The 25,083-nt window shown below is 38.2% G+C and overlaps 2 protein-coding genes across 9 annotated transcripts; one reads left to right on the forward strand and one right to left on the reverse strand.

The window, feature by feature from the left end:
* Positions 1 to 2,213: 2,213 nt before the first annotated feature.
* LOC108670064 lies at positions 2,214 to 20,256 on the forward strand. 8 transcript variants are annotated; one of them, XM_018157515.2, is made up of 12 exons: positions 2,214 to 2,328; positions 5,693 to 5,813; positions 7,689 to 7,846; positions 8,058 to 8,237; positions 8,464 to 8,565; positions 8,735 to 8,875; positions 9,644 to 9,782; positions 10,902 to 11,008; positions 11,619 to 11,796; positions 13,373 to 14,524; positions 15,460 to 15,659; positions 16,056 to 20,256. In XM_018157515.2, exons 2-12 carry the CDS (start codon positions 5,693 to 5,695, stop codon positions 16,086 to 16,088), a joined length of 2,511 nt encoding a protein of 836 aa, XP_018013004.1. In that variant the 5' UTR covers positions 2,214 to 2,328; the 3' UTR covers positions 16,089 to 20,256. The 8 variants fall into 8 exon arrangements, with proteins under 8 accessions (XP_018013004.1, XP_018013007.1, XP_047740715.1 ...); XM_018157518.2 differs by having other exon boundaries at positions 15,460 to 15,609; XM_047884759.1 differs by having other exon boundaries at positions 7,707 to 7,846.
* A 1,556-nt stretch (positions 20,257 to 21,812) lies between these two features.
* On the reverse strand, positions 21,813 to 24,348 carry LOC108670063 (iron-sulfur clusters transporter ABCB7, mitochondrial-like). Its single transcript, XM_018157514.2, has 4 exons — positions 24,196 to 24,348; positions 23,348 to 23,785; positions 22,330 to 22,461; positions 21,813 to 21,884 (listed from the first exon to the last, which is right to left on the reverse strand). The coding sequence occupies exons 1-4, from the start codon at positions 24,325 to 24,327 to the stop codon at positions 21,813 to 21,815; spliced, it is 774 nt and encodes a 257-aa protein (XP_018013003.2). The 5' UTR covers positions 24,328 to 24,348.
* Between the last annotated feature and the right edge of the window lie 735 nt (positions 24,349 to 25,083).

The following is a 25,083-nucleotide window of genomic DNA, read 5'->3' on the forward strand; positions in this document are numbered from 1 at the left end:
TGGTCGTCACCTACCAAAGTGTTCAGTAATTATGCATATGTCACCATGTCTATCTACACTTATGATTCATTAGCCGTTTTAATATCTTGATTATTATTTTTGCAACATGCGTTTCAATATGCCTAGAAAATTTCAGCCCCCTGTCGACATAAGCTCCTAAATCTTTTTCCACGCAAGACTTCTCAATCATTACTCTCTAGTTACAATCATACTTTCTCATGCTGTAAGCTTACTGTTCATTGTTCTTCCCTACGTGAAGTACTTTACACTTGTCAGCATTAAACACTTTACACTTGCCATTCTCGAGCGATTTGATCGTTTAATTAAAGGTAACAGGAATAATCATCAACTGAATATTGATAATTATATTTTAGCATGTTCCCATGCTCTAAAGCCACGACAGAAATATATTTAAATATCATGAGCATTTTAGGAAATTCAGCGCAGGAAATTCAACCCGAGAGGCATTCGATTCTTTTACATCCGAGTTTTCTCTCCTCATAAAAATTCAAACCCACATCGCCCGTCATCATTTATTTTTTATTAGTCATTTGAATATGCGGGTGTTATTCATGTTACTGATTAATACTATCCAAGAAGTCTTTCGTGACTTTATCAGACTGCACAAATCTTATTCGATACATGCATAATCGCACTAGAAATGCAACTACATCTGGTGGGCTAGAATTAAGGAGACATCAAGCAAGCGATCCCTGTTTAATAATGACTACTTTTTTAATTCCCGGCTGAGTTGGCATTAAAAACGTCTACAAACATCATAACCTTTCATTATGTACTCGTAGTCATGATACTGAAGTGAGCTGCGTTACAGTGTTTGTGACTGCCGGGAAGGGGGTGAGAATAGTTCAGTTTGAGAGGCAATTGCCTGGGGACGGCCATCACCTACTTAAGTATTCAGTAATCATGCATATGGTACGACGTTTCTCTACATGTGAATGAGCAATTGTAAAGCAATTTTCCGGAAAATTTGTGAAAAGCAGCGTTCTAAAGCGTTCAGGGTTATCATGTTCACGGTTGAACTATAAACTACTAGTTCAACCATGATCATGTTGAGGTGTGTTAACCTAGATGGTGGTGTTGTAGAAAATGGCAACTTGCATGACGGGAAGCGTTAGTTGTGTCACAGGCAGCTGAATAAAGAACATGAAATAATACTCTCCATTTCAGACTATTGTGAAAGAGATAAAAGGTTGCCCTTATAAATAGAATACAGAAGATGTCAACTGGAGCTAAAAAGGAGTTTCTAGATTGAGGTATCGACCTGCCAATCTGTCGACTGTTGCGAAATAAATTATGTTTATTATTCAACGTGAACCACTACTTTAGTTTAATAAGGCAGCCATTCACTGTTTTGGCGATTTCCTTTTAGAAAAGATAATCCCTGTAGGATATAAGAATCCTGTAATTCCATATCTATTAATAGTAGTTGANTTCAAGTTATTTTTTATTTCAAAATTGAGAGTTCTGTAGAGATACTGAATTTAAAGTCTTATTTTAATTTTCAATAAAATACTCATTTCTTTCGTCTCACGACTATAAAAACAAATAAAAATTAAGGCGCAGGCAATACCCACTGACTGAATGTATCTTTTAGAGACTCGCAAGAATCGCCCATGGTACATGGAATCGCCCACTATACATTTATCATAACAGTGAATTGATTCAAAGAACTTTTCTGCTCCCACATGTACTCGCATATATGAAAGATAGCTATAATTTGAACCCGGCGTTGAACGGGATAAGTTATCCCTGAGATTTGATAAGATCAGTATTTCGAATGACGTTTGAGCGACTCCAAGCGAGATGTCGGGAAATTAGAACAGCATTGTGGCCGTTTTATTGTGAATCTGTTGTAAATTTTGGATAATTTGCAGGTTTAATTTAGAAAATCATCTATATCATTTCTATTTCAGAAACATCTAAACTGGGACTTATGAAATTAGAACAGCATTTTGCCGTTTTAAAAAGTAAATATATTTCTAGATTTAGAAAAATTTTACGCCGAAGGTAATTCTTGGTATATAAAAATATATATGGTTACAATTAACAATTTCATACGGTCCTGGTGAATCATAATAACAGTATAGAACATAGTAAGTACATAGTAAACATAAAACAGTAATACGGTGGGTCATGGTGTATCATAGACATAGTTTTCTATGACAGTCGTCTGCCAAATTGACAAACTTCATTTGGTTATGTTGACGCACGCAAGTCGAAAAGTGGTGAAATGAAAACAGCTACCTAGTGAATAGTGCTCTTTATCTTAGACTTCGTCAAAATCATTTATAAACTACTTTGTTAAAGATGGCTGGGCTAGGAGCCAAAGACATTCTTCGTAATGTGACTGCACTAGAACAATTAATAGAGGAAATTAATTTTCAGAGAGCAAAAGAAATGCGTCAATGCTTGATGTCGAAAGAAGCTGGTGAGTATTGAATTAGGCCGGTATACCTACGGTGTTTACTGTATACCTATATAGAAAAGAAGTGTCGGCGTTGAAGAAATAGGCCCATGGCCTGTTGCCGATTCTTGAACTTTTCGTGACTTGATTCACAAGGGATCCGGCCTTTGGAACCCGATCTTTCTAAAACCTAGGTAGCTGACGATTGATTGAGTAGGCTATCAGTCGCATTAAAATGGAAAACCTAATTAGGTTAAGATTTCCTTCAAAAGTCTGAAATGATTTTAAAAATGTGAAGTTTTGTAATGCATCATAGTTGTATGGTTATGAAACTAATTTCATATTTTAATTCATGACTGGGCTGGGGCATTGTGGGCCATAGTGGCAAAGCAGAGAGTTTTTTAGACTCTCCCTCAAGTTCATTTTTGAGTCCTATAAGTAGACCAGTAAACTGTAAAGTATCCTGGATACCAGCATTATCATACTTAAGAAATTGGTTTAAATCTTGATTAAATGAGGAAATTCAAAATGAACTGATTCTAAAAAAGCTCTGGTTTGCCACTATGTTGTGGGCAGACTGGCTGGCGGCTGCCGTCTTACTGCAGAATGCAGATGCAGGCTGATCCTTTTCCCTGTGCACCAGATTATGGCAGATAGCAAATTATAGCAGGTATATTAAGAAACACAAGTCTGAACTCTGAAAGCAACAACAAGTCATTCAGCAAGTGACAAATTGGAATGTTATAATCAGAAAATTAGAAAGTATTGTCAGTGACTGTCAGTATGTCACATTGTCACTATTGTACTGAATTTTTATTTTACTCCAGGCCTTGCAAGGTGCAGCTTCAGCTTAGAATAGAATAGATAAGAAGTGTCAGCAATATAAGCTTGCACTGACGACTGACCCAGGTTACTGCCAGGTACAGGTACAGGGAGGGTCCTGGGCTCCTGGCAGCCTAAGCTGGCCAGCCTGGCCTGTGGCTCACTCACTGGGGCACTGGGCTAACTAATAGTAATGCTCAGTCAGCCAATGACCATTGCCATTGCCAAATTTACCATGCCAGAAAGGCAGAAACAGAAAGCAAACCCAGGCATGGAATACCTATATCTACTTGGCAAGTTGTGATTGAATATTTTGAACTATTTGAATATTTTTGTTACTATTTGATTGAATATTTTGAATATTGAGCCGTAGTTTTATGGTTTTGCCAGCCGTGATTCCATTTCTTTGAGCTGTGATTTCCATATCTTGGCCATGAAAAGCTATTTATGAGCCGCAAATTTATTTACGGAGTCCATGCACATGTTACCCCAAATCTCTAATTTTACCCTAAAACAGTGAACAGTCAGGCAGCAACAATAACATTTGTCTTTACTGTAAGCTGAACACATGTTAAAGCGGCCTCTAGACGCACAATATTATTGCGCAATATTTAGGTTTGCGCAATATTATTGACCGTCTAGGGGCGATATTGACGGGCTGCGCAATATATTGCGTGATTTTTAGAATCTTGTAAATATATTGCGCAAACTGGAAGATATTGTGCCGTGTAGGGGCTATATTGCGTAATGTTTTGTCAGTGTGTCCCCAGTGGTCGTATAGAGCAGTTCTACGCTTATCTACGCGTCATTTTAGCAACATGGTTTAATCATGGCAGATGTTAAAAGCTGATGAAGAATTTATGCTGGAATTCATCAAGGTATATCGGGGTCTCCCAGCTCTATGCCATGAAACCTGGTCTTCATTGTTGAAGAAATTTGAATAATTATCTCTAACTAATTTAGCTTTGTTAGTTGCGTTTTTGGATGTGATGTTTGATGGGAGTGGTGTTATCTCATTGACAACTTCCCTCCACGATCCACTCGTGACTATTCCCGCCTGCAAATCCTCACAGTCCACAAGATAAGATTTGTTGTGACATATGCTCGGGATTAGCGCTTTTGCAAGAAATTATGCAAATAGCAACATGCCAAGGTTACTTTTCCAGCCTTTTCTAAAGAAAGTGCTATCGGCTTTTGTAAAACACCGAATCGGCTTACCAATATCCCGAATGTATTCTTGACTACACAACTTTCTTCCCAAAAAACAAAGGGCAAAATTTTCTGGCTGTTTGGCAGTTGAGCAGGCTCTGGAATTTTCCATGTATTGTCAGCCTGCCCGAATTTTGTGTTACTGATTACACCACCATCTGATATTCGCCCATTCACTCCAACATCAACAATCAGGAACTCGTAGTTTGCATTGGCCACTGCCATCATCACAATGCTGAAAAAATTTTCATAGTTAGTCCCAAACAATTAGAAAAATTCCATTGATCGTTAAAGTCTTGAGCAATTTGTTTCCATTCATGGTTTGTAGATGGTACCTGAAACACAAACAAATAACTTATTAAAAACTGAATATTGAACAATAATATTGAGCGTCTAGGAGCTGCCGTCAATATTTTGTGCAAACCATATTGCGCAATAATATTGAGCGTCTAGAAGGCCCTTAATGTAGTCTGAGTCTGACCGCTCTGACGTCGACGTGACTGCAAGTCTACAACTATGCTGTCTATGCGCGATCTTCAACAAAACATTTAGGTTGACTTGTTATGATTGCAATGATTACTGGTACGTTTTGCAGGTGCAGGATATTTTGGCAGGAACGGTAAAGTAATGTGGATTGCGGAAGTTGAAAATTTTATGAAGTGACATGTTTGCAAAGTGCAAACCTCAATTTTCATTTAAACAAAAATACACAACAGTAGAGCTATCATCCGTGAGAATGAGATATCATACCTACTGAAATTATATGATGTTAGAGCCACATTTTTTTTTTCAGAAAAAAGTAGGACTTTTCCCAATGGTCCCAACCTGAGCAAACCCCAGTAATCAGGGGCAAAATTGAAAACTTACAAATAACTTGTAGTCTTGTAGTGTAAAAAAAAACATTTTTTTGGCTTAGACCTTATTCTTTAATCTTTAATGAAGTGCTTGACTGCAAATTGCAAATTTGCGATAAAATCTATATAATACATTATTTTCCTGATTATAATTGTTTTAGATTTTGATTTTATCTTTAAATACAGTATTTATATTTTTAATGTATAACTATGAATATAATGTATGATAAATTCTTTCAATCTTATATATATCCAGTCTTCATTAATTTTCTAATAGTTCTTTTAATTGTTTGTGTTGTCGTAAGAGCTTGGTAGAATTTATGAAGGGTAATATAAATATGAAAAGGTGCCAAGGTGGANTTTATAAACTACTTTGTTAAAGATGGCTGGGCTAGGAGCCAAAGACATTCTTCGTAATGTGACTGCACTAGAACAATTAATAGAGGAAATTAATTTCCAGAGAGCAAAGGAAATGCGTCAATGCTTGATGTTAAAAGAAGCTGGTGAGTATTGAATAAGGCCGGTATGCGGGCGTATACCTATATGTTATATCAGTCGCATTAAAATGGTAAACCTAAATAGGTCAAGATTTCCTTCAAAAGTCTGGAATGATTTCAAAAATTCGAAGTTTTGTAATGCATCAATGATGCATTACATACTATGATCATATGATGCAGCATCATAGTTGTATGGTTATGAAACTAATTTCATATTTTAATTCATGACTGGGTAGACTGGCTGCAGTCTTTACTGCAGAATGCAGATGCAGGCTGATCCTTATCCCTGTGCACCAGAATGGCAGATACTCAGATAGCAAATTATAGCAGGTAGGCTAGCTATATTAAGAAACACAAGTCTGAAACTGAAAGCAATAACAAGTCATTCTGCTCATTCAGCAAGTGACAAATTGGAATGTTATAATCAAAGGACTCAAGGCTGTCAAGCTATGGATCTAACCCTTTCGCGGGTAAGTTACCATATATGGTAATTAAAATGGGAGTAAAAAAAAGCCCCCCACATCACCCACATTGCTTGGGGCAGCCTGCCAACAAGCTCCAACCAATCACAGATCGTGTACGAGTTACGTCATGTATGACGTAGCGCTCTGACTCGCTCTTTTGTCTGTGTGAGCTAAATTAAAAACCAAGTACTCTGAAGAAATGGCAAAATGGCATTTTGGGCCCTCATTGTATTCACTTTAGCAGCTCTAGCCCTTGAAGAACTGTAGGAAAGGCCATGATAGTTGCTAGTATCATAGTTAAAAACTTGCTTTATCAACTGATTATGATGCCATTTACTTGAAGCAAATGCAAGATGGTGAAATATAATGGCAAAAATTAGTGTGATCATGTATGAGCATACGCCCGCCAGTGCTTAGAGGTGGAAGTGACTATGTTTGGTCATATGCCCGCTAAAGGTGAATTTCTACAGCGCTTGGTAAATATGTTTGTTAGCATTTAGTGGTTAGCGGTATTATGACTTAAGACATGTTTTTCAGTCTAACGTGCCTATAGTTCAGCACTTGATGCTTTCCCTGACTTTGACTGCAGTCCAAGCTCTTGGCATTCCCTTCGCTACAGAACATAGAGCCAACGTGGTTGCAAGCAAGATGGTCTCTGTACTGACCCAGACAATAACATGTCCTTCACCAATACTAATTTTTACTGACAATTAATTCACAAATTTTAGGTATATGTTGTATATGAATGTGATTCTTTACATACGGCATGGATGTCTCATTATATGGATGGTCTGGAAATATCTTGCCATAAAATACTAAATGTACCTATAATTTTTTCAACTTGATTGCTTCCTTTGTATGTGTTATAATACATGCATAAAAGAGCAATCAAGATGTTTTCCACCATCTAAATAGTAAACTTTCAGTGTCAAAATCCGCAAATTTTTTATACCTTAAGCCGGCAAAGCCCCATATATGATCACTTCAATAATTGTGATCTACTACTTGTACCTATACAAAATTTTTCGAAAAATGCTTACGAGTAAATATATCTTAGAATTGGTCATACTTTTAAGTACAATCATCAAATATTGCAATATCATCGTATTTCTATGTCCACCCGGGAAAGGGTTAAGAGTGGCTTTTTGCCAATTTTACTTTTATACAATTCAGTTAGAAGCTGAAGATAGAAGAACCAATTGATAATCTCTGACATGGAATCTTTTAGATTTATAGTTTGATGGTTGATGTTGAATTATTATGCTTCAGGACCTTTATGCTTTTTACTTATTTTTTCACTGTTCTTGGTCATTTGAGGACTATAAATTTGGTATTGTTCACTGCCGATTCTCTCGTTGATTTGGAATGATATATAGTATACATTGTGATTTGTGCATGATATCCCCTCTCTCATCAGACACTGGCTTTGTTGTAGTTCATGGCACCACGTATTGGACGGATCTCTTCGTGCGGCACTTCCTCTTCCAGACCGACAGATCAACAGATGCTGATGACCTTTTGTTTTTTATTAGGAAAAAACATGTTAGAGGGCCTAGACATGTTCCTAAATACCAGGTTTGTTCAATAAAATGTATTAACATGTGTAATTTTTCTACTGCATATGACGTTTGTGTGATATAGTAATACAAATGATTTCAATAACTAAGAATTTTCATTGTTGCTGATGAATGAGGTAAACTATTCAATTAGTATAATCCACAGAAATAGGGGTGCAACATAGTCTAAAGCTCATCCATTAGGAGCTCATGCTCTTTCCTATGTGCAGACTGAAGTTGAAGTGTACAGGAAGGACAGCAGAAAGTTGCCCATTGGAGACCCAGACATAGATTGGGAAGAAACTGTCTACCTCAACCTTATTATTCACCAGTTTGACTACACACTCACATTGGCTGTGTGCACACGGACCAGTCCCAAAGATCTCCAGGTCCTCAAGCGTCATTCTCAGGTATGTTGCTGTATTGAATGTAATTACTGTAAAATTACATTTCTGAGTTAGAATGTTAACTAACTTTTTTAACTAAATAACTAACTTTTGTCTAACGAATAGCTTTTTGTATCCATAACTTGATATTTCTTCAAGTTGTGCTTACTGCTTATTAAACTTCTTGAATTCTAATCCTTCTATCTGTCCCATTTTTTCATGTGTTTGATTACTTTTTTTTGGTTTTCAGAAAGTGTATGCCAGCCCAAGCAGGAGACGCATGGACACCAAGGGAGAAGTAGAAGAAATTACGTATCCAAATGTCTGCTTCCATGTGGATAATTTTGATGAGGTTTGGCACTGTTTCACAAACATCTTCTTGTAGTATTCACCGTTACACTAATGGAAGAATTCTCATTGTAATAATAATTGTAATAAATATCCATAAAAGTATTTAAGATGGTTTCATTATATCTGTACTTGAAGTAAGTTGTAAGTTTTGACTGCCTTTTTCGCCACAGGTTTTCTGTGATATGCAAGTGCGGGATGGTGAGATGGTCTGCGTGGAACTTGTGGCCGCTGATCATTCAGGCACCCGGCAAGCAGTTATCTTTCTGGGGTCCATACGATATGATGCCCTCAAAAGGGTCTATGATGCACGAGTAAGTCGGGGCAATGGGAAAATGATAACAAACAAGGTTTCAGTAAATAGCAAGTTTGAATGAATATATTTCTTGTTTCTCCCTCAAAGTTATCCGTTTTATTTACCTGAAAGTCGCACGCCTTTCTTGCAATATTTGTGCAATTGATTTGTAATGCAGTAAAATTGTTCTAGTGAGTTCAACAAGCCAGTGATGGTCATGGAATTACCTTAGATTTGAAAAACAGATCCGTCAAAAACGGGACCAGCAATCACTTACTACTTTACTCAAGTTGTCACATCACATTTTTCAAATAATGTATTCATTGCTTCCCACACTTGCACAATGTACATGCACAATGTTTGCACTATAGACGCTTACCTACTGCTCAGTATTGTAACACAAGCAGGGAGATCTTTCCCGACTGAAGTAAGGCTCACTATTACTGTTAGAAAATGGATAAGCCAACCTGCTCAAGCTGTCAAGCGAATTCACTTATGCATTTATTATGTTTGAACTAAAGAATACTCAGCAGCAGCATGGATTCAAATGACATTCATAAAATTAACTCTTTTTAGCGCATTTTCTCATTTATGGAAAAATGCACCATTGTGCTCGCCATGTCCGTCCATCCATCCGTCTGTCTGTCTGTCCGTCCGTCTGTCCGTGACCTCAAGTTTTCGTCGACGAGAAAATGCGCTCTCTGTCACTCACTGCAGTGAGTACTGAGTTATATTTTTTACTATTACAAAGAGATTTTCTATGCTGACAGAATAATGTTATGCGCAGGCAAGTCTGAGCAGCAAGGTGGCGCAGCGCATGATGCTCGGTCTTTTCTCTGGCAACAACAGCCAGCGCATCGAGTTTGTCAGGATGAAGGGCCCAGCGGGCAAAGGACATGCTGAGATGGCCGTTACTAAACCTAAAGGTTGCATTGTAAATCCTATTCATGAACAATGTATAAATTGATGCTTATTTTGCTCATTTATAAGTATTTATATATAATGTACTTCAATGTTTTTTTCAAGAATGATAGTGAAATTTATGTTTAGTGTAAGAACTGTCACTTTGAGTTCGTTGAAATGTGGCAGCCCCATTTTTTTCCACGGAAACTCTACTCCAAAGAGGCCACTGACTCAATTACTCACTATCCACTGTATTCAATTCTCAACTATCAATGCTTTCTCTGAAAGACTAAAATATCTTAGGTTGAAAATCAGCGTTCACTCCCGAATCATAATAATTCACTCATAATCACATATTGTACATAATATGTACAATATGTGATTATGATACATAATTCACTCCCGAATCATAACGTATTGTAGGGCGGATAATTTTTCATTATCGTCACCCTCAACATTATACTAAATTGCTGCCACTCTTTTTTTTACAATCGCTACATTCTTGCAACTCCGCTCTCTCTCAGTCTGTGTCTGCTCATCATGTATTTACTCTCAGCCTCATTTGCTTCCTCCACACAATCATTGAAAAATCAATTCCTTGATGATGCAATGAAATGCAGTGATTCGGTTCTGATATATAGTTGCGCTCATACATCAAACATTCCTACCTTTCAGTGCTGAAATGTTTAATTCTTTTTTATGCAGGCTTTGAATAATTCGATTCTCCATTGTTCAAGCATTTTTATTTTATTATTGTCCATTCTATTTTATATCATAACGGAGTTAACTTGTGTCTGTCTCACCTTTATATCATCTTGCGAATTGGTGATCCGTTCAGGGTAAAATATTGTCCACAACAATATGGTTGGCTATAATTTTTTGAGTTCATGTTCTTGTTTCTGTCTTAAGTGACTACTTAGGAATAAAAAAATTGTGAATAATATAAGGCTTGTAAATATTATTCTTATGTAACTATTATGCTATAATTGCATATTGTAACTGCATATAAAATACTCCCCTACGCAAGAAGTGGAGTAAAAATACTCCCCTACGCAATAAGTGGAGCATATGCTTTTGTAACTGCATATTATATTATGCTATTGGCAAGCACGTTAAATTTACTGTTATGATGGACGTCTCAGGCTCTGGGGTGGAGACGCCGACGTCAGAGCCTGGCGTGTCTCTCACTGATCTCTGGGACCAAGACTGGGACGATGAACCTGAGGACCGACTACTGTACCGTCACCAGGTGACTTTTTACTTAGAACATAATTCATTATTATTTATTATAATTAACCTTGAACATATTTCAAGATTGTTTAGAACATAATTCATTATTATTTACTATAATTAACCTTGAACATATTTCAAGATTGTTTAGAACATAAATCATTATTATTTATTATAATTAACCTTGAACATATTTCAAGATTGTTTAGAACATAATTCATTATTATTTATTATAATTAACCTTGTACATAATTCAAGTTTGTTTAGGGTGTATTATCCAATCTTCATCTGTGTTAGCATTTTATCTTCTTCAAAAATTCTCATTATTCTATAAGTATGACCAACAACCATTTTTCGGCATCCTATAAATGATGTTATCGTTTCACATTCACTGCATTTGTTACAGAATAATTTTCAATCCTATGTCTAAATTTTAATGATATTGGGAATTCTCTCAATAGTTAATATTCTAGTAATATTTCAAGAATGGAGATCTTATTATGTTTCCCGGCAATTTAGCTACAGAATTATTCATTTGATGCTCCAAAGAATTAATCTACAGTTGAATTAGGAATTAGTTTCAATTAGTATTGGTTGAAAGTCTGGTCGAACGTTGAGTTTGTTTTCAGCGTCGACTGAGCGATCCGAGTGCCAACTTCAACACGTTCATCAACTCGGGCTGGAGGGCGAGAGGAGGAGGGGCGGTGGGTGGACCTGACAGTGGAGGGCGCTCCCGGTCCGAGAACGAGGGACTCGACAGTTTTGCGGATGGCCTCTACGAGATAGAGTCTGGCGACGTGAGGGACGGTGAGACCTGCCACTGTATTCTCCTGCAAATAATTGTCTCGTTCTTTGTCTAAGATTGCGATTGATATTTTAAAATTGTTGTTTTTCTAGAGACCTTTTCTTTGTTTGGGTTTCCCGCCGTTTCTAGGTTTGATACAATCTACTGCATGAAATTCTTGCTATTCAAAATTTTCAACCGTTTTGTTAATGGATATTGGAAGGATATCTTTGATATCTTTTGAAATTCAGTCGCCTAAAACACTTAAGGCAATTCTGCTCTTTTAGATACTATACTTATTGAATTTATAATTGACATTTTCTTAATTCGTCATGGAGGTGATATTTCCATGGAAAACAAACGTATATCTTAAATTCTTGACCATACGATTTCTTAGTATTGCTTTCTATCCTCTGACATTCATAGCTCGACAAGGAAAATAAATATCAATCATTATAAGAGTTTTTAGATCACCAAACATTCATATATATCCTGTTGGACATGAGGTCTCAGGCATAGACATTATTTTAGAATGTTAGCTGTTAAGTAGGATGATGGTATGAGCAGGTGAGTGGTTCTTGCTCCTGCTTGCCGTACTTGATGTTCTTACTCTTTATTTTACGCTCATTTGCTCGTGTTTGCGGTGCAGGGTATCAAAAAGTTTCACTTGGTTTAAAGAACTTCAGTGTTAAAATTATCAAGTTTGACCCATTCATTCATAATTTTGCCTAAATTATTGATTGTTTTCTGTCAATCACATCTTTTTTTTCCTTCTTTTGGAGACGTTCTTTGCTATCTTTTTTAAGAAGCTATCTTTTTTCCTTCTTTTTGAAAAGCTCTTTATAATGCCTTTTTGGTCTTTGGAGATTTTAAACCTTCGGTTTGCAGCACAAAGCATTAATTTGTCCTTCACTGTATCAGTCGTATGCATTGTGTATATTAAGCTGACTAAGATTTACCGACGCTGCTGCATCATTTATGTACTAAAAGGTGAGATGAGACGGGCTTTGTATAGGTAATAGAAAATAACGCATGAACTGAACACTTCAAATTTATTGAAGACGTTAGCTCAGTGTTGTTTTGTCTCTCACCAACTTTAGGCGTCATATTTTGACGCCTTTTGATTATTCAACCTTTTTTGATTATTCAACTTGAGGCGTCAGGATCTAAAAAGTGGCCAGTCGTAACCTCTTCTCATTCTTATTCGACATGATCATGATGTGATGCGATTGAATTTTAATGGATGTTAATTTTTGGTGTGTAATGAATTTATAAATAATATCATCCATTTCTCTGTATGCCCCGACTAAACTTCCAGCTAAACGTTTAGGATTTTCCATTTAATGAAATCGAACTGATTTCCTTAATCATGTGCCTTGATTTTCATGCGCTTAACACGTCCTCTAATTATATTTGCCTCCTTGTTTCGTTCATTGGATATATTTTTAATCTATAATTCTTTAATTTATTGAAAGCTTTGGTTTATTTTTTCCATCTTCTTATTCATACATTTACTGTCCTTGCATCATGCTGTTAGTGCATTGTGCTTACGTACGCGCATTCGGTTTCTGTTTCTGAGGATAATTTTTGGTCCTTCAGCATCAACGGGCTGTTGTCAGTGCTGCATATCGAGCGGCGCTGAGCAGAAGGGCAGCATGGCTGTCGCCGATGAAACTGAACAATTTCACAAAGTACTGGAAGAGTTGCGGTGTTCAAATTGCGGACATTTCCATAGCCCTGATCCAATTACGCTGCCAAGTCGCGGATCTACTGGGCTCGAAGACGGCAGCCAATCCCTGAGTTTGGAAGATGACAAGGATGAAAATGCAGAAGACGACGATGATATTCTGATCCATGTGGATGCTGATCCCGTTGGTCTTTCTAACTCCGAGTTCTGCGTGGTGACTTCTGAGATCACAGCAACTGATGCACTTTCTCTGACTGACGCCATTTTGCCAACAAATACAGCGTCGTCATGCACGAACGTTTCTCGAGCTAATGAGGGTGCGAGCTCTAGTTTTACTAGCGTTAAAATTTCTGATGGAGTTGACTCTTCAGAAGAGGCTGCAGGTCCAGAGGTGGGAGATTTCCAGACTCAAAATCTCGCATCTATCGAGAAAATTTCAGAAAGTGCAACTTGTAAATCCAGTTCAAATGAAATGCTTGAGTGCGTAGAAATTATGCCCGAGAAAACTTTGCTCTCAACTCTTCATCCAACTAAGTATGATCCACTTCAGTGTCCCGAGGTAATATTTGTTGATCCTAAAGGGAATGAAAAAGAATGCCATAGAGTAACTGAACTGAAGATAGGTCATTCTAAACCAGCAGTCTCAGGCGACAGCTTTAAAGGGATCAATCCTGATGAACCTGGCAACTTAGACGCAATTCCTCGGCTGCACAGTATCAGCTCGGCTAAGAAAACCCCTGGTACTGCTGTGAGGATAGGTGCCGATACTTCATTGTCAAAAGTAGATTCTAGTCGTATGAAAAGGAAGCCACCCATTGTAAAGGCCTTGAAATGCTTCAAAGGAACCAAAGTAACGTACAGAGATCTGCCGGTTGGAGAGAATGAAGAAGCCGACTGCGTGGCAAATGATTCGGACAATGATTGTGGAACAGGTGCCGAAGAAGAACAGCCTGTTGTAGCTGACCCGCTTTTGAGAAGGATCAAAAAAACTAGAAAGACGAAGATATCAATGCCGTACAAAATTTGTCCTGATGGCACTCATGTGAACTTCCTGAGCGACATCAGTGAGTGTTGCATGCGTGCGTGGGGTGCTGTGCTGGGTTCTCATAATTGAGTTGATGCTTGATAATTTCGCTCATCCACGCGAGACATATTTTAGGTCAATTTTTCAACGATGCCTTATGGAACCAAGCTTTGTTTAAAGCCCACAGTAGATATATATCATGGTTAGTCAAGTCTATCAAAGCCATTTCAGTCGAGTCGAGAGAAACTACTTAGTTCACTCTAAATGATCAGCCACGACTCTTAAATACTGATCTTCTTCCTTAGAGTACGAGTCAACAGTGTTTAATGTGATATTATTCGTTACATTCTTGTAATGATCCGTGACATCAGGAATATGCATGTATATAAAATTCATAGTGAGTGATCTCCGTTTTGTTAGTTTATTCGTCATCCAGCTGCATCAATACAAATTCTGAATAGCTGGTGACATCAGACGAAAATTTAATGGAATGATGAATATGACTATAAGATAGAAGAATATGACCATAAGATGATAAGAATGACTATAAGATAATAAGATCATATGACTATAAGATAATGGACGAAAATTCTGAATATAACACAACAGGAGGTTAGTGTAGCGTTCTGGTCGTTTTGCTCGCACTCCGCACCAAATTGCTACCCCATTGTTAATTTTCCAGTTTAGCTTCTAGAATGTTTTATTTTTTATTAATTGTGCATGGAATGTAATACTTTTTGTTCAACTTGTTATGTGCGCTTTGTTTCATGTGAAGTTCTTTGCACTATTATTTGGTATGTGCTGCATTCCGCAATTAGTGAAGTATTAAGGTTATTCAGCTTCTCAGAACAATGTTTAAATGTTATTTCAGATGTTTAAAATTACAAAAATATATATTATGAAGATTAAGTAGAAGGGAATCTAAGCAAGACTGATGTTATATCTGTGAAGCGTGAAACAATTGTCCCATTTCAGAGCTGGACGACGGAGCGTACAACCCGCTGTGGAGCACGCGAGGCTTCACGCAGACCTTCCACTTCTGGAAGGAGAACCGTCGTGCGCAGTCCGTGCCCTTCAACGCCTACCTCACCTACGTCACCTTGCCGTGGTTCCACATCATCACTGGTGAGCCTACATCACCTACGTCACCTTGCCGTGGTTCCACATCATCACTGGTGAGCTTCATCACGATGTAGGTAACGCGTGGGTAAATGGATCAATTAATCGTCCAAGAGACCAATGAAGAATGGAAAGGCTCTAGCTTGCGTGGAAATTAATAGTTGATGGGTAAGAGTTTTATATACCGGGATTTTGGAAGTGAATTGGCACTAGATTTATGTTCAAGCTTGTTAGACAAATTCAATTAGTTACTGAGGTGATTGAGGGTTTCAGTAGCTGAATAATTTGAAATGAATTGGATGTTGCTACTTGTCCATCTCCCATACTAGTCTTTGGTTAGTATTTCGTTAACTATTTCACTTATAGAAACGTTTTGACTGTGACCTACAACGTCCATCTTGTCTCGTCACTTACGGGTGTGTTTCAGCTTGTGATCATGTCTGTGTTTACAGATATTCTGGACCACGAGACGGGTCCCATATTGACGTTCTAACGAAGCTGGTTCTTTTTACGACCTCCTCACCATCGCGCTTGTCGAGCCAACTCCTCGCTACTTACGCCGCCCGCGTCTGTCGTCGCAGCGTTTTTTTTTTTTTTTTTGTCAGGATTCCGCTATCTGAACGCTCGCTCTGCTATAAATGTGTGTGTAACTTACTACTTGGTGCTAAGAAAATTAAACCTGCCTGCCTGCATGCTCTGGGTAACTTCTTACGCGATTCTTCAATTTGAATTTGCACGCTTATTTATGTGATGTGCGATTGCCTAGTCACTTGTCATCATAAGTGAGGATTTTGTTATTGTATTTCCGTGACGTTAGGATGAATTATTCTTAACTTGCCAATACTTCCTCTTTGACATGTTCTTCTAGCATTTAGTTACTATTACATTCTTTAAAGAGAGACTCGTCAATTTATTGTTTTAAGGGAATGTTATAATTGTTGCCATTGTCATATAGTTGGCGCAAAGTATCCTGAACAAGCAATTTAAACACCCTGAGAACAGGCTCGACAAAATTATCACAAGAAGGTGAAGTGAAATTCTACTTATTTATTTGACGATTCCATAATGTATTCCCAGTGTCAGTATTTACGTAAGTGTGACACAGTGTCTTAGTTGACACAATTTGTCACTCCCGGACTCATATAGGCAATTGATGTTATGTAATTCGCTTAACTTACGTTGCCTCTGAGAAAGCTTGTATGTTAATCAAGTCTTGCGATCTGAATTCTTGTCTCCCTGTGAGATTATGCTCATGTGCTCGCTAACAATGCAAAGATATTTAGCTTTGATAATTTATCAAGATGTTTCATATAAAGATAAACAGAGTCTGTTTCTTTTTGTGAATGTGCAACTGTGTGTTCTTGTAATTGAATGACTACGAGATAACTCCAATATAATCGGTAATATAAACAATTATAAGCAGCCCTATCAAATCTCTATCATGAGTGGGCAAGTATCAGCATAATCGGTCTGAGGACGATGCAAGGTAACCATAGTTCAATATGCATCGTCATGTTGGACTGGTAGGTTCCTTCACTGGCAGACTTGGATGTTATCGAGCAGCTTGCTGAGTTGCTACTAAGTTGACTAAGGTGGCTAGTCATTATAGTTGCTAATAGATTGTGATAAATACATATACTCGTTGCCATTTGTTGCACTCATCTATTTACTGTACACTTTTCTAATGTCTTCTCAGTGCTACGCTTATCTTCCTGTGTTCACTGTCTTAACTGTATTAAATTTTTAACCTATTGTTGCTTTAAAATATAGTTTACTAGTTGTTTATCCTGGTGTGGAGGATAGATATCCTCTGAAATTTTAAATTCCTGTTATATTGAATTCTTAAACCCCTAAAGTCTTATTCGGAAATTTATATGAAACTTCAACTCTATTTTATTCTAATGAACTTTACACGAACTGAAGTAAGAATCGCTTTTCGATTATTGAATTCAACTCTCCATTCCCCTCCTTTGAAAGCTTTATACTCAGTGCGTAAAAAAATGTGCATAAACTTGACCATTTTTACGTGTGTTATTCAGTCATTCGATTTATGTTCGTGGTAATTTTAAATTCAGAATTCATGGCGTGTTGTTTATCAAATAAGTATTCACATATACATATACGATTAGTGTGCTGCTTTTAACTCGATGTGATCTACTTACTCAATTGGTCACAACCTTATATGTTCGGGTGATACCTGTTCTCTATCTCCATCTCGATGTTGTTTGTAAATCTTTAAAATTATTCTCTTCTAAGAGCCATTTAATCCTGGTAGACACTGAAACGATATACGTGTTCTTAAATGCCAATCAAGCCTCAGCCCTAATGAAAATTTGGAGCCAATATCTTGCCAAGCTATGAAGACTCATTTTTCACTTTACAGAAATAACCAATTTGCAAGTAATTTAATTTTCTACCAGCAGTATCCATTCGTACGCCTTATAGGGTAATGGCAGATATGCGCGGTTAAGCAACAACTTAACAGCTGTGACCACATTATCGCAATTCAGTTCCGAGTGCTTTTGACTGTTCATTATTCAAATTACCTAGCTTCTAATTTGTCATCATTTCACGTGAGTCAATTATTTCGTTAGGTTTATTTTCTACATTCAAATTGTTATCTCGTCTTATTTCTATTCACGAAATATTTACTAAGGAGAGTCGTTTGTCACTTGTTATTATGCTCGTGCAACTTTAAGGGCTGTCGAGCTGAGATATCACGTCAATTCTAGTTTGTGTCCAGGCTTTTTTTTTGTAATTTTCGCTTTTCTGTTATAATTTTTTAGGAACTTTTTCTCGCGAAAACGTTGGTATTGCTGTACGACGGTATGAACGTTATCACACAGGTATTGACAAAGAAGTGGTATAAAGGTTAGAAAAGTGTATTTGAAATATTGTAAGGGATATTGTTAGACTTGAGGTACTGCAAGCCAAGCTCGCCACTGCCTTAGCCTTAATGATTCCCATCCCTCCTTAACTTGCGTGTAAAATTTCTGCTGGTGTCGCGCTATCTGGAATAATTATATTTCACTTGAGTAATATTAAAAACTCGAAAACGGTAAAAACAAACCTCTAAAATATATTGCTCCTATCAATTTCACGTATTAAAATAATTCGAAAATTTGTGTTCCAGCCTTGTTAGTTACTCTGGAATATGGTCTCGTCAATCGACAATATAGTGTTAGCTGTTTCCAATCATGTGGTTTAATTAAACGCGACTTGCAATGTTTTGAGGAAGTTTGATGTGTGTGCAGTTATTATTCTGGAACCATTCTCGCTTAGAATTTCCAGTGTGTAGTTGGAAAATTTTGATAAATTTAGGAATGTATGGAGATAGAACTCCTCCTATAATTAATTAAGGTAAAGAGGAACATTCCTTACGCCGCAGACTCGAGCCAAAGATAAGTAGTGTAGTTTAACGGATAAGTAGCGAGTGGTAAAGACGGTTTATAGATAAGATTTCTACTGATGCAACTTCGATAGATTCCATAAATTCAGTATTGTTATACCCAAGCGTCTTAGCCTATCATGTTGGCTGAACGGGTCGTGGCAGATCCGAGTGTAAGCGTATGACGCTTGCCGACATTGTTTTTTAATTTTTGTAGTATCAGAGATTGTACTGTTGATTAAATAGGCCGATTATGTAGCCGACATTTTTTAAAGGCAAAGCAGAACCTTCACGTCAGATTTTTGCTCGGAGATTTGTGGTCTTTCTGAGATGATAATTTCCTTGAATATTTGATGCAGTCTCTGTGGTCTCTTACTAGTCGTCTTGTGTATGTGATTCTCATACTTCAATAGTTGAAAAATTCTGTGCTTCATGTACTCCAATGTTAGTCATTATCCTCGTTATTGATAAGCATATCTGCATTGTATTTTCTGTGGTGCTACGCCTGCGTTTGTCAATCTGTGATGCACATTTAGATTAGGACATTCTTCATTTTTTGTTAAGAACCATTATCGGATAAAAACTGCATGTGGAACTTTGTCCAATCTTCTTCACGCGAGATAAAATTCTCCGTTATTTGATTTTTCCGTCCGCGATTCTCCTTTATTGTTTGAGAATCAAGATTCGCGGATTCCAGGCTCGAGCTCTTCACCCGCATGTTTTTCTGTTAACTATATAAACATTTGCTGAAATTATAAATGCTTTACGTAAGAGCCGTTCATGTCTACGGCAGCCGAAGCCTTGTGTACCATCTTTGGTTCAATGGCAACTCATTGTAAGAGACAGAGACATTCCATTGTTAGGACATCTAATCCTTCACCAATTTAACCTAAACTAAATGTACTTATGTTTGCAAAATGCACTTTATACAATGATGATATTTTATGGCTTATTTCTTTAATGATGAATTGTCTCGTATGATGAGGTTTCTCACCACCACTATCTCTGTATGTCAATATTAGCCGAAATCATATCTCAAACTTGGTGTTCTAGTCGAAGTTGTTCAATGAGAACGTCACTAAGATCCTTCGTAATGTATATTTCCGCTTATTAAACGTAACGCTCCGCCCCGTCCGATGTGGCCATACGTAACTGACTTCGAACTTGGTCTAGTTCACAGCCCAGTGCAACGTGAGGTATGTATGCGCGGTGGGCGACAACAGTTAAATACTGTGATTTAAACGTTAAAAAAACATCAGACATTATATGGTATCTCAATTAAACCCTTTTCCAACTCCAAAATTTTGCAGGGAAGATAAAAACTCGCAATCTCATTATCAACTATACCCTGTACACGGGATACGTAAGCGTTAATAAATATGTAACAATTTAACGTAACATCGTCACCATCGCCTAGAGGCATCTACCCACAGAAAACTTTCTGCATAACCTCAAGAAAGATCCAAAATGCGGAGGTAAAATATCTTTTCAAATATGCTCAGTATCCCAAATAGCATTTCTACATTTACTCCCAAAACACCAGAAAAGTACAAAAATGTAAACTGCATAAATAACAGGTAAAATTAGAGGAATTACCGAGACGCTCTTGAGGTTTAGGTGCCATAGACAAGTATGACTTTGCACACGTACAGGAACATGGATGACTTGAGGACAAGTCTTGAGTGCGGAGACTAGTTCGGAATTTATAACGATAGTGTAATTGATAGGTTGAATAGTAATGCATGTACAAAAGAAAAGGGTAATGACAACATGGGAAGATCCTATTCATATATGCAACAGTGTAAACAGAGTTCACAATGTACAAAAATATTTACATCGAAAGTCCAATGAGTAAGTCATAGTAAGTAACCATTTGTTCGAGTTGAAGTAGCAGTAGGGGTTGCTGATATCACTCTCATTCATGAAGGAAAGAATCCTATCCGTTTCTACTTTGCAAGTTCAGCAGCTTCTGCATGACTGTGACACTAGCACCCAAACATTTTCCGGAACTGGACTCAGCCAATGGAGACGAGGTTTTAATAAGATATTATAAAAAAATGCACCCGCACTTTCCTCAAAAAGAAAGCGCAGCACGATTTGTTTTTGATAACTGAAGATACAATTAGTTATAAAAAATGTATGCGTTATGCATATGGAGAAGTGAAGAATCCCTAACAGTTTCGTGAAAGAATGACCAACAAATTCGATGAAGGGACCACAGAAATTATTACTCATCTATCTTGATAAATCAGACGACATCACTGCCTAAAATACTCGATAGTCCTCTAGAAGCGGATAATAAATTAGCATGAGGCATTTCCTCGAAGAGTAGTCCCTAAAAATTTCAGCCAAACAGCAAGGAAGGCGTCGGCAAAAATAAATGTTTCGATCTTGTCTGAAACTACAAGCAAAACTTAAAATCCTTGCATAGTATGGCAACAAATGGGCAAATCGTGCATCAAAACTATAGATTTGGCTTCTAAAATGAGAATTAGTAAGCATGACTTGGCTGAATTAAAATTCCTTATGTTAACTACCAAACATTAGTGTTTTCAGTGAATAAATTATTAATTAACGACATTTTCCACTTAGATTTCTGTACGAATGCACAAAGTGCAAGACATTTATGCGGTCTTATGGCAGTAAACTCAAAATTCGCTTAGGGTGCTTGTATACAGGGACAGTAGTGACGGCTAGTGCTGCTTTCCAATACTAACCGCAACTATTTACCGTGCTACTGGATTCGAGTATAAACGTTTCTTGCCACCTCAGTACCCAGTACCCATTTACACGAAGCCAGCAGCACGATAATTACTCACAGCTAGAATGTACGGTGCGCGATGCAGACGGACGTGCGGCCAGCTGTCGCTCGCGCCAATGCTGTCATGATGCTCTGGGACACATCAGGAAATATCTTTTTAATTTATCATCTATTCACTAACAAGGTACCTACTGCAATAATGAAAAAATATTAATATGAAGCTATACCTACATGAAACTGTATATTAAACTATATGAAATATATTAATATGAAACTAAAATATGAAAATATTAATATGAAATAGTAAGATGAAACTATATGCGACAATATGGTAGTCCCGGCTTAATACTAATTCTATGTGTAACACACAAGTTTTACACACTGCATGTGCTAAGGCTGCTACTTGTACTTAGGCCGCAAGAACTCTAAAGAGGGAAGCACCTGCTCGGTGAGGGAGTCGAGGGAGGAGGTCGCTTCGTCGAAAACGAGGACTGTATATGTATGTATGTATGTATATATGTATATAACTAGTCCGCTACTTGTACTTAGGCCGCAAGAACCGTGAAGAGGGAAGCACCTGCTCGGTGAGGGAGTCGAGAGAGGAGGTCGCTTCGTCGAACACGAGGATGGGCGCGTCTTTGAGGATCGTCCGCGCGATGGCCACACGCTGCTTCTCCCCGCCAGACAACTTCAGACCGCGTTCTCCAACCTGCAGGGAACAACTCTGTAACTCTGGCAGCACCAACTCTGTAACTTTGGCAGTAGCAACTCTGTAACTCTGGCAGCAGCAACTCTGTAACTCTGGCAGCAGCAACTCTGTAACTCTGGCAGCACCAACTCTGTAACTCTGGCNCGCCAATAACACTTAATTTAAAAAGGCTGCATAATATTTTCAAATTTTTACCCAAAGAACGGCAACAACACATAATTTAAAAAGGCTGCATAATACTTTCAAATTTTTACCTAAAGAACAGCGACAACACTTAATTTAAAAAGGCTGCATAATATTTTCAAATTTTTAACTAAATAACGGCGACAACACCTAATTTAAATAAGCATTTTACTCACAGCCGAGCATGAGTGCTGTGGCAGTAGTCAGCACTGCTTCAGGAGCCGTACTCATACCCAGGGCACCGCCCGTCTGGTCGTTCAGGAAGTTGACGGCGTCTTTAAAGATGAAGGGAACCTGCACGTTGACGAGCTTAGCCCCCACCAGGAGCGACATGGCACCCGTCACCCTCAACCGCACCTGTCTCTTATACACATCTAGATGTGTATAAGAGACAGATATAGAACAGTTATCTTATATATATTTGCAGTGAACTGATTCTAGCTGATCACGTCAATGCATCACTGAATACTGAAATAAATGCACAGAAGGAACGACGTAGTGGTCTGATAAACTGACCTATCACCACTTGATCAAGTTAGTTAGTTAGTTTAGTGGCCAAATGTTTACTAGCGCTTCAGCTATTTAGCTATCTCGCACCGAAAGTCAAGATGAACATCACCATTGAGGTGGAAGGTCTTGATCAAATAGTTTCCATTACCAGGATTGACAATATACAACCACACCCACACACACAGGGACGAACCTGAGTTTGGTACTGGTTGGGCCACGCAAGGATCGTGTTGTGTAGTTCCGTCATGGCGGCAACCTTGTGAACTTCTTCAGGCGTAGCGTCAAGTCTGCCGTACCTGAGGTTGTGCTCTATCGTGTCATGGAATAAGACGCAGTCTTGAGGCACTACGGCGATGGAGTTCCTCAGGCTGTCGAGTGTTACAGCATTGATGTTCTGACCCGCCACGCGGATAGAGCCGCTCTGTGGTGCGTAAAATCTGTACAAAAGACGAACTATTGTGGACTTGCCGCAGCCTGAACCTCCCACAACGGCGACTTTGCTGCCCGGAGCGACAGTGAAACTTAAGTTGTCCAGGATTTTGTGGCCGGGAACGTAACTAAACGATACGTCTTGGAACTCTATGCTCGAGTTGAGTGTTGAGACTTGGAGCAGCGAGGCATTCGGCAGTTCCTGAAATATCACAATTTTCTAAGTAGTATCTAACTATGAAAAATTCTCTGTCGCTGTAATGAAAAATGAAACAACTATCAAAAATACCATTAATTGAAAAAATTGGAACTGCGCATTCAAAACGTGTAGTTGCCTTGTTTTGTAAAGGTAAATATTCCCAGTATGAAATTGGAGACGAATATTTAAATTGCATAAACTCTCGTGTACAGAAAAGAATCAAAAAGAAATTTCACCTAGGCATTTGCCCCTACAATCGCAAACAAAGTAAAAACGCAAAGTAATAGAAACATGAATTCTTGACAGTTTTATTTACTATAGTAGTATAGGTACGAATTGATGTAGTAATATAGGTACGAATTGATGTAAAACAATCTAAAAGTTGAAGAGACCACACATGGCAATAAACTCACGGCTATAGCCGAACTCTGCTTGAGGATGCCAAACATGGCCTGCATGTCGAGCAGCGCCTGCCGCACCTCCCGGTACACCGAGCCCAGGAAGTTCAGGGGGATGGAGAGCTGGAACAGCAGACCGTTCACCATCACCAGGTCACCCACCGTCAGCGTGCCTGACGAGGGATGATGTTAAATAAGACAACATAATATAGTATATTATATGATAATTGCGGATACCAAACAGCAGACCGTTCACCATCACCAGGTCACCCACCGTCAGCGTGCCTGACGAGGTATGATGTTATATAACACATCATAATACAGTATACTACATTCAATGGTAATTATAATACGCAAGAAGTATTATCTAATGAAGAGGACGTAGTGGGAATGAGAAGGATGAAGAGGGAAACAATGAGAACATTAATTTCAAGTTATGCCACAAAGCTAACTAATGGTGTAAAGCAAGACTACGCCGATGCACCACCTTTGATACTTCTTCCCAAGTGGCACCAAAGAAAGCAAGCAACCGTACCCAGGTCTCAAATATCCGACTTAGCTGCACCAACTTCAATGCCTTTTTAGCGCATTTTCTAATTTCTGGAAAAATGCACTATTGTGCTTGTCAAGTCCGTCCGTGAATTCACGTTTTCGTCGACGAGAAAAAGCGCTCTCTGTCACTCACTGCAGTGAGTCCTGAGTTATATTTTTTTATTACTGCACTACAGTGGCTCTGCATGGCACTCACCAGCTGTGATGTCCTGGGCAGCCAGCATCATGACGGCACTCACCAGCTGTGATGTCCTGGGCAGCCAGCATCATGATGGCACTCACCAGCTGTGATGTCCTGGGCAGCCAGCATCATGATGGCACTCACCAGCTGTGATGTCCTGGGCAGCCAGC

The sequence above is a fragment of the Hyalella azteca genome, unplaced genomic scaffold (genome assembly GCF_000764305.2).
Source record: "Hyalella azteca isolate HAZT.00-mixed unplaced genomic scaffold, Hazt_2.0.2 contig16110, whole genome shotgun sequence".
In the NCBI taxonomy this organism is placed as follows: Eukaryota; Metazoa; Arthropoda; class Malacostraca; order Amphipoda; family Hyalellidae; genus Hyalella; species Hyalella azteca.

Bases quoted from the DNA above. Each gene is read 5' to 3' on its own strand.
- LOC108670063 (XM_018157514.2), bottom strand. From the start codon at position 24,327: ATGGTGAACGGTCTGCTGTTCCAGCTCTCCATCCCCCTGAACTTCCTG. The intron at 22,462-23,347 runs GTTCGTCCCTGT...TGTTCCCTGCAG, and splicing joins CCAACCAGTACCAAACTCAG to GTTGGAGAACGCGGTCTGAA. The intron at 21,885-22,329 runs GTGCTTCCCTCT...GATGTGTCCCAG, and splicing joins TCGACTCCCTCACCGAGCAG to AGCATCATGACAGCATTGGC.
- LOC108670064 (XM_018157516.2), top strand. From the start codon at position 2,329: ATGGCTGGGCTAGGAGCCAAAGACATTCTTCGTAATGTGACTGCACTA. The intron at 2,450-7,688 runs GTGAGTATTGAA...CTCTCTCATCAG, and splicing joins CTTGATGTCGAAAGAAGCTG to ACACTGGCTTTGTTGTAGTT. The intron at 14,525-15,459 runs GTGAGTGTTGCA...GTCCCATTTCAG, and splicing joins GAACTTCCTGAGCGACATCA to AGCTGGACGACGGAGCGTAC.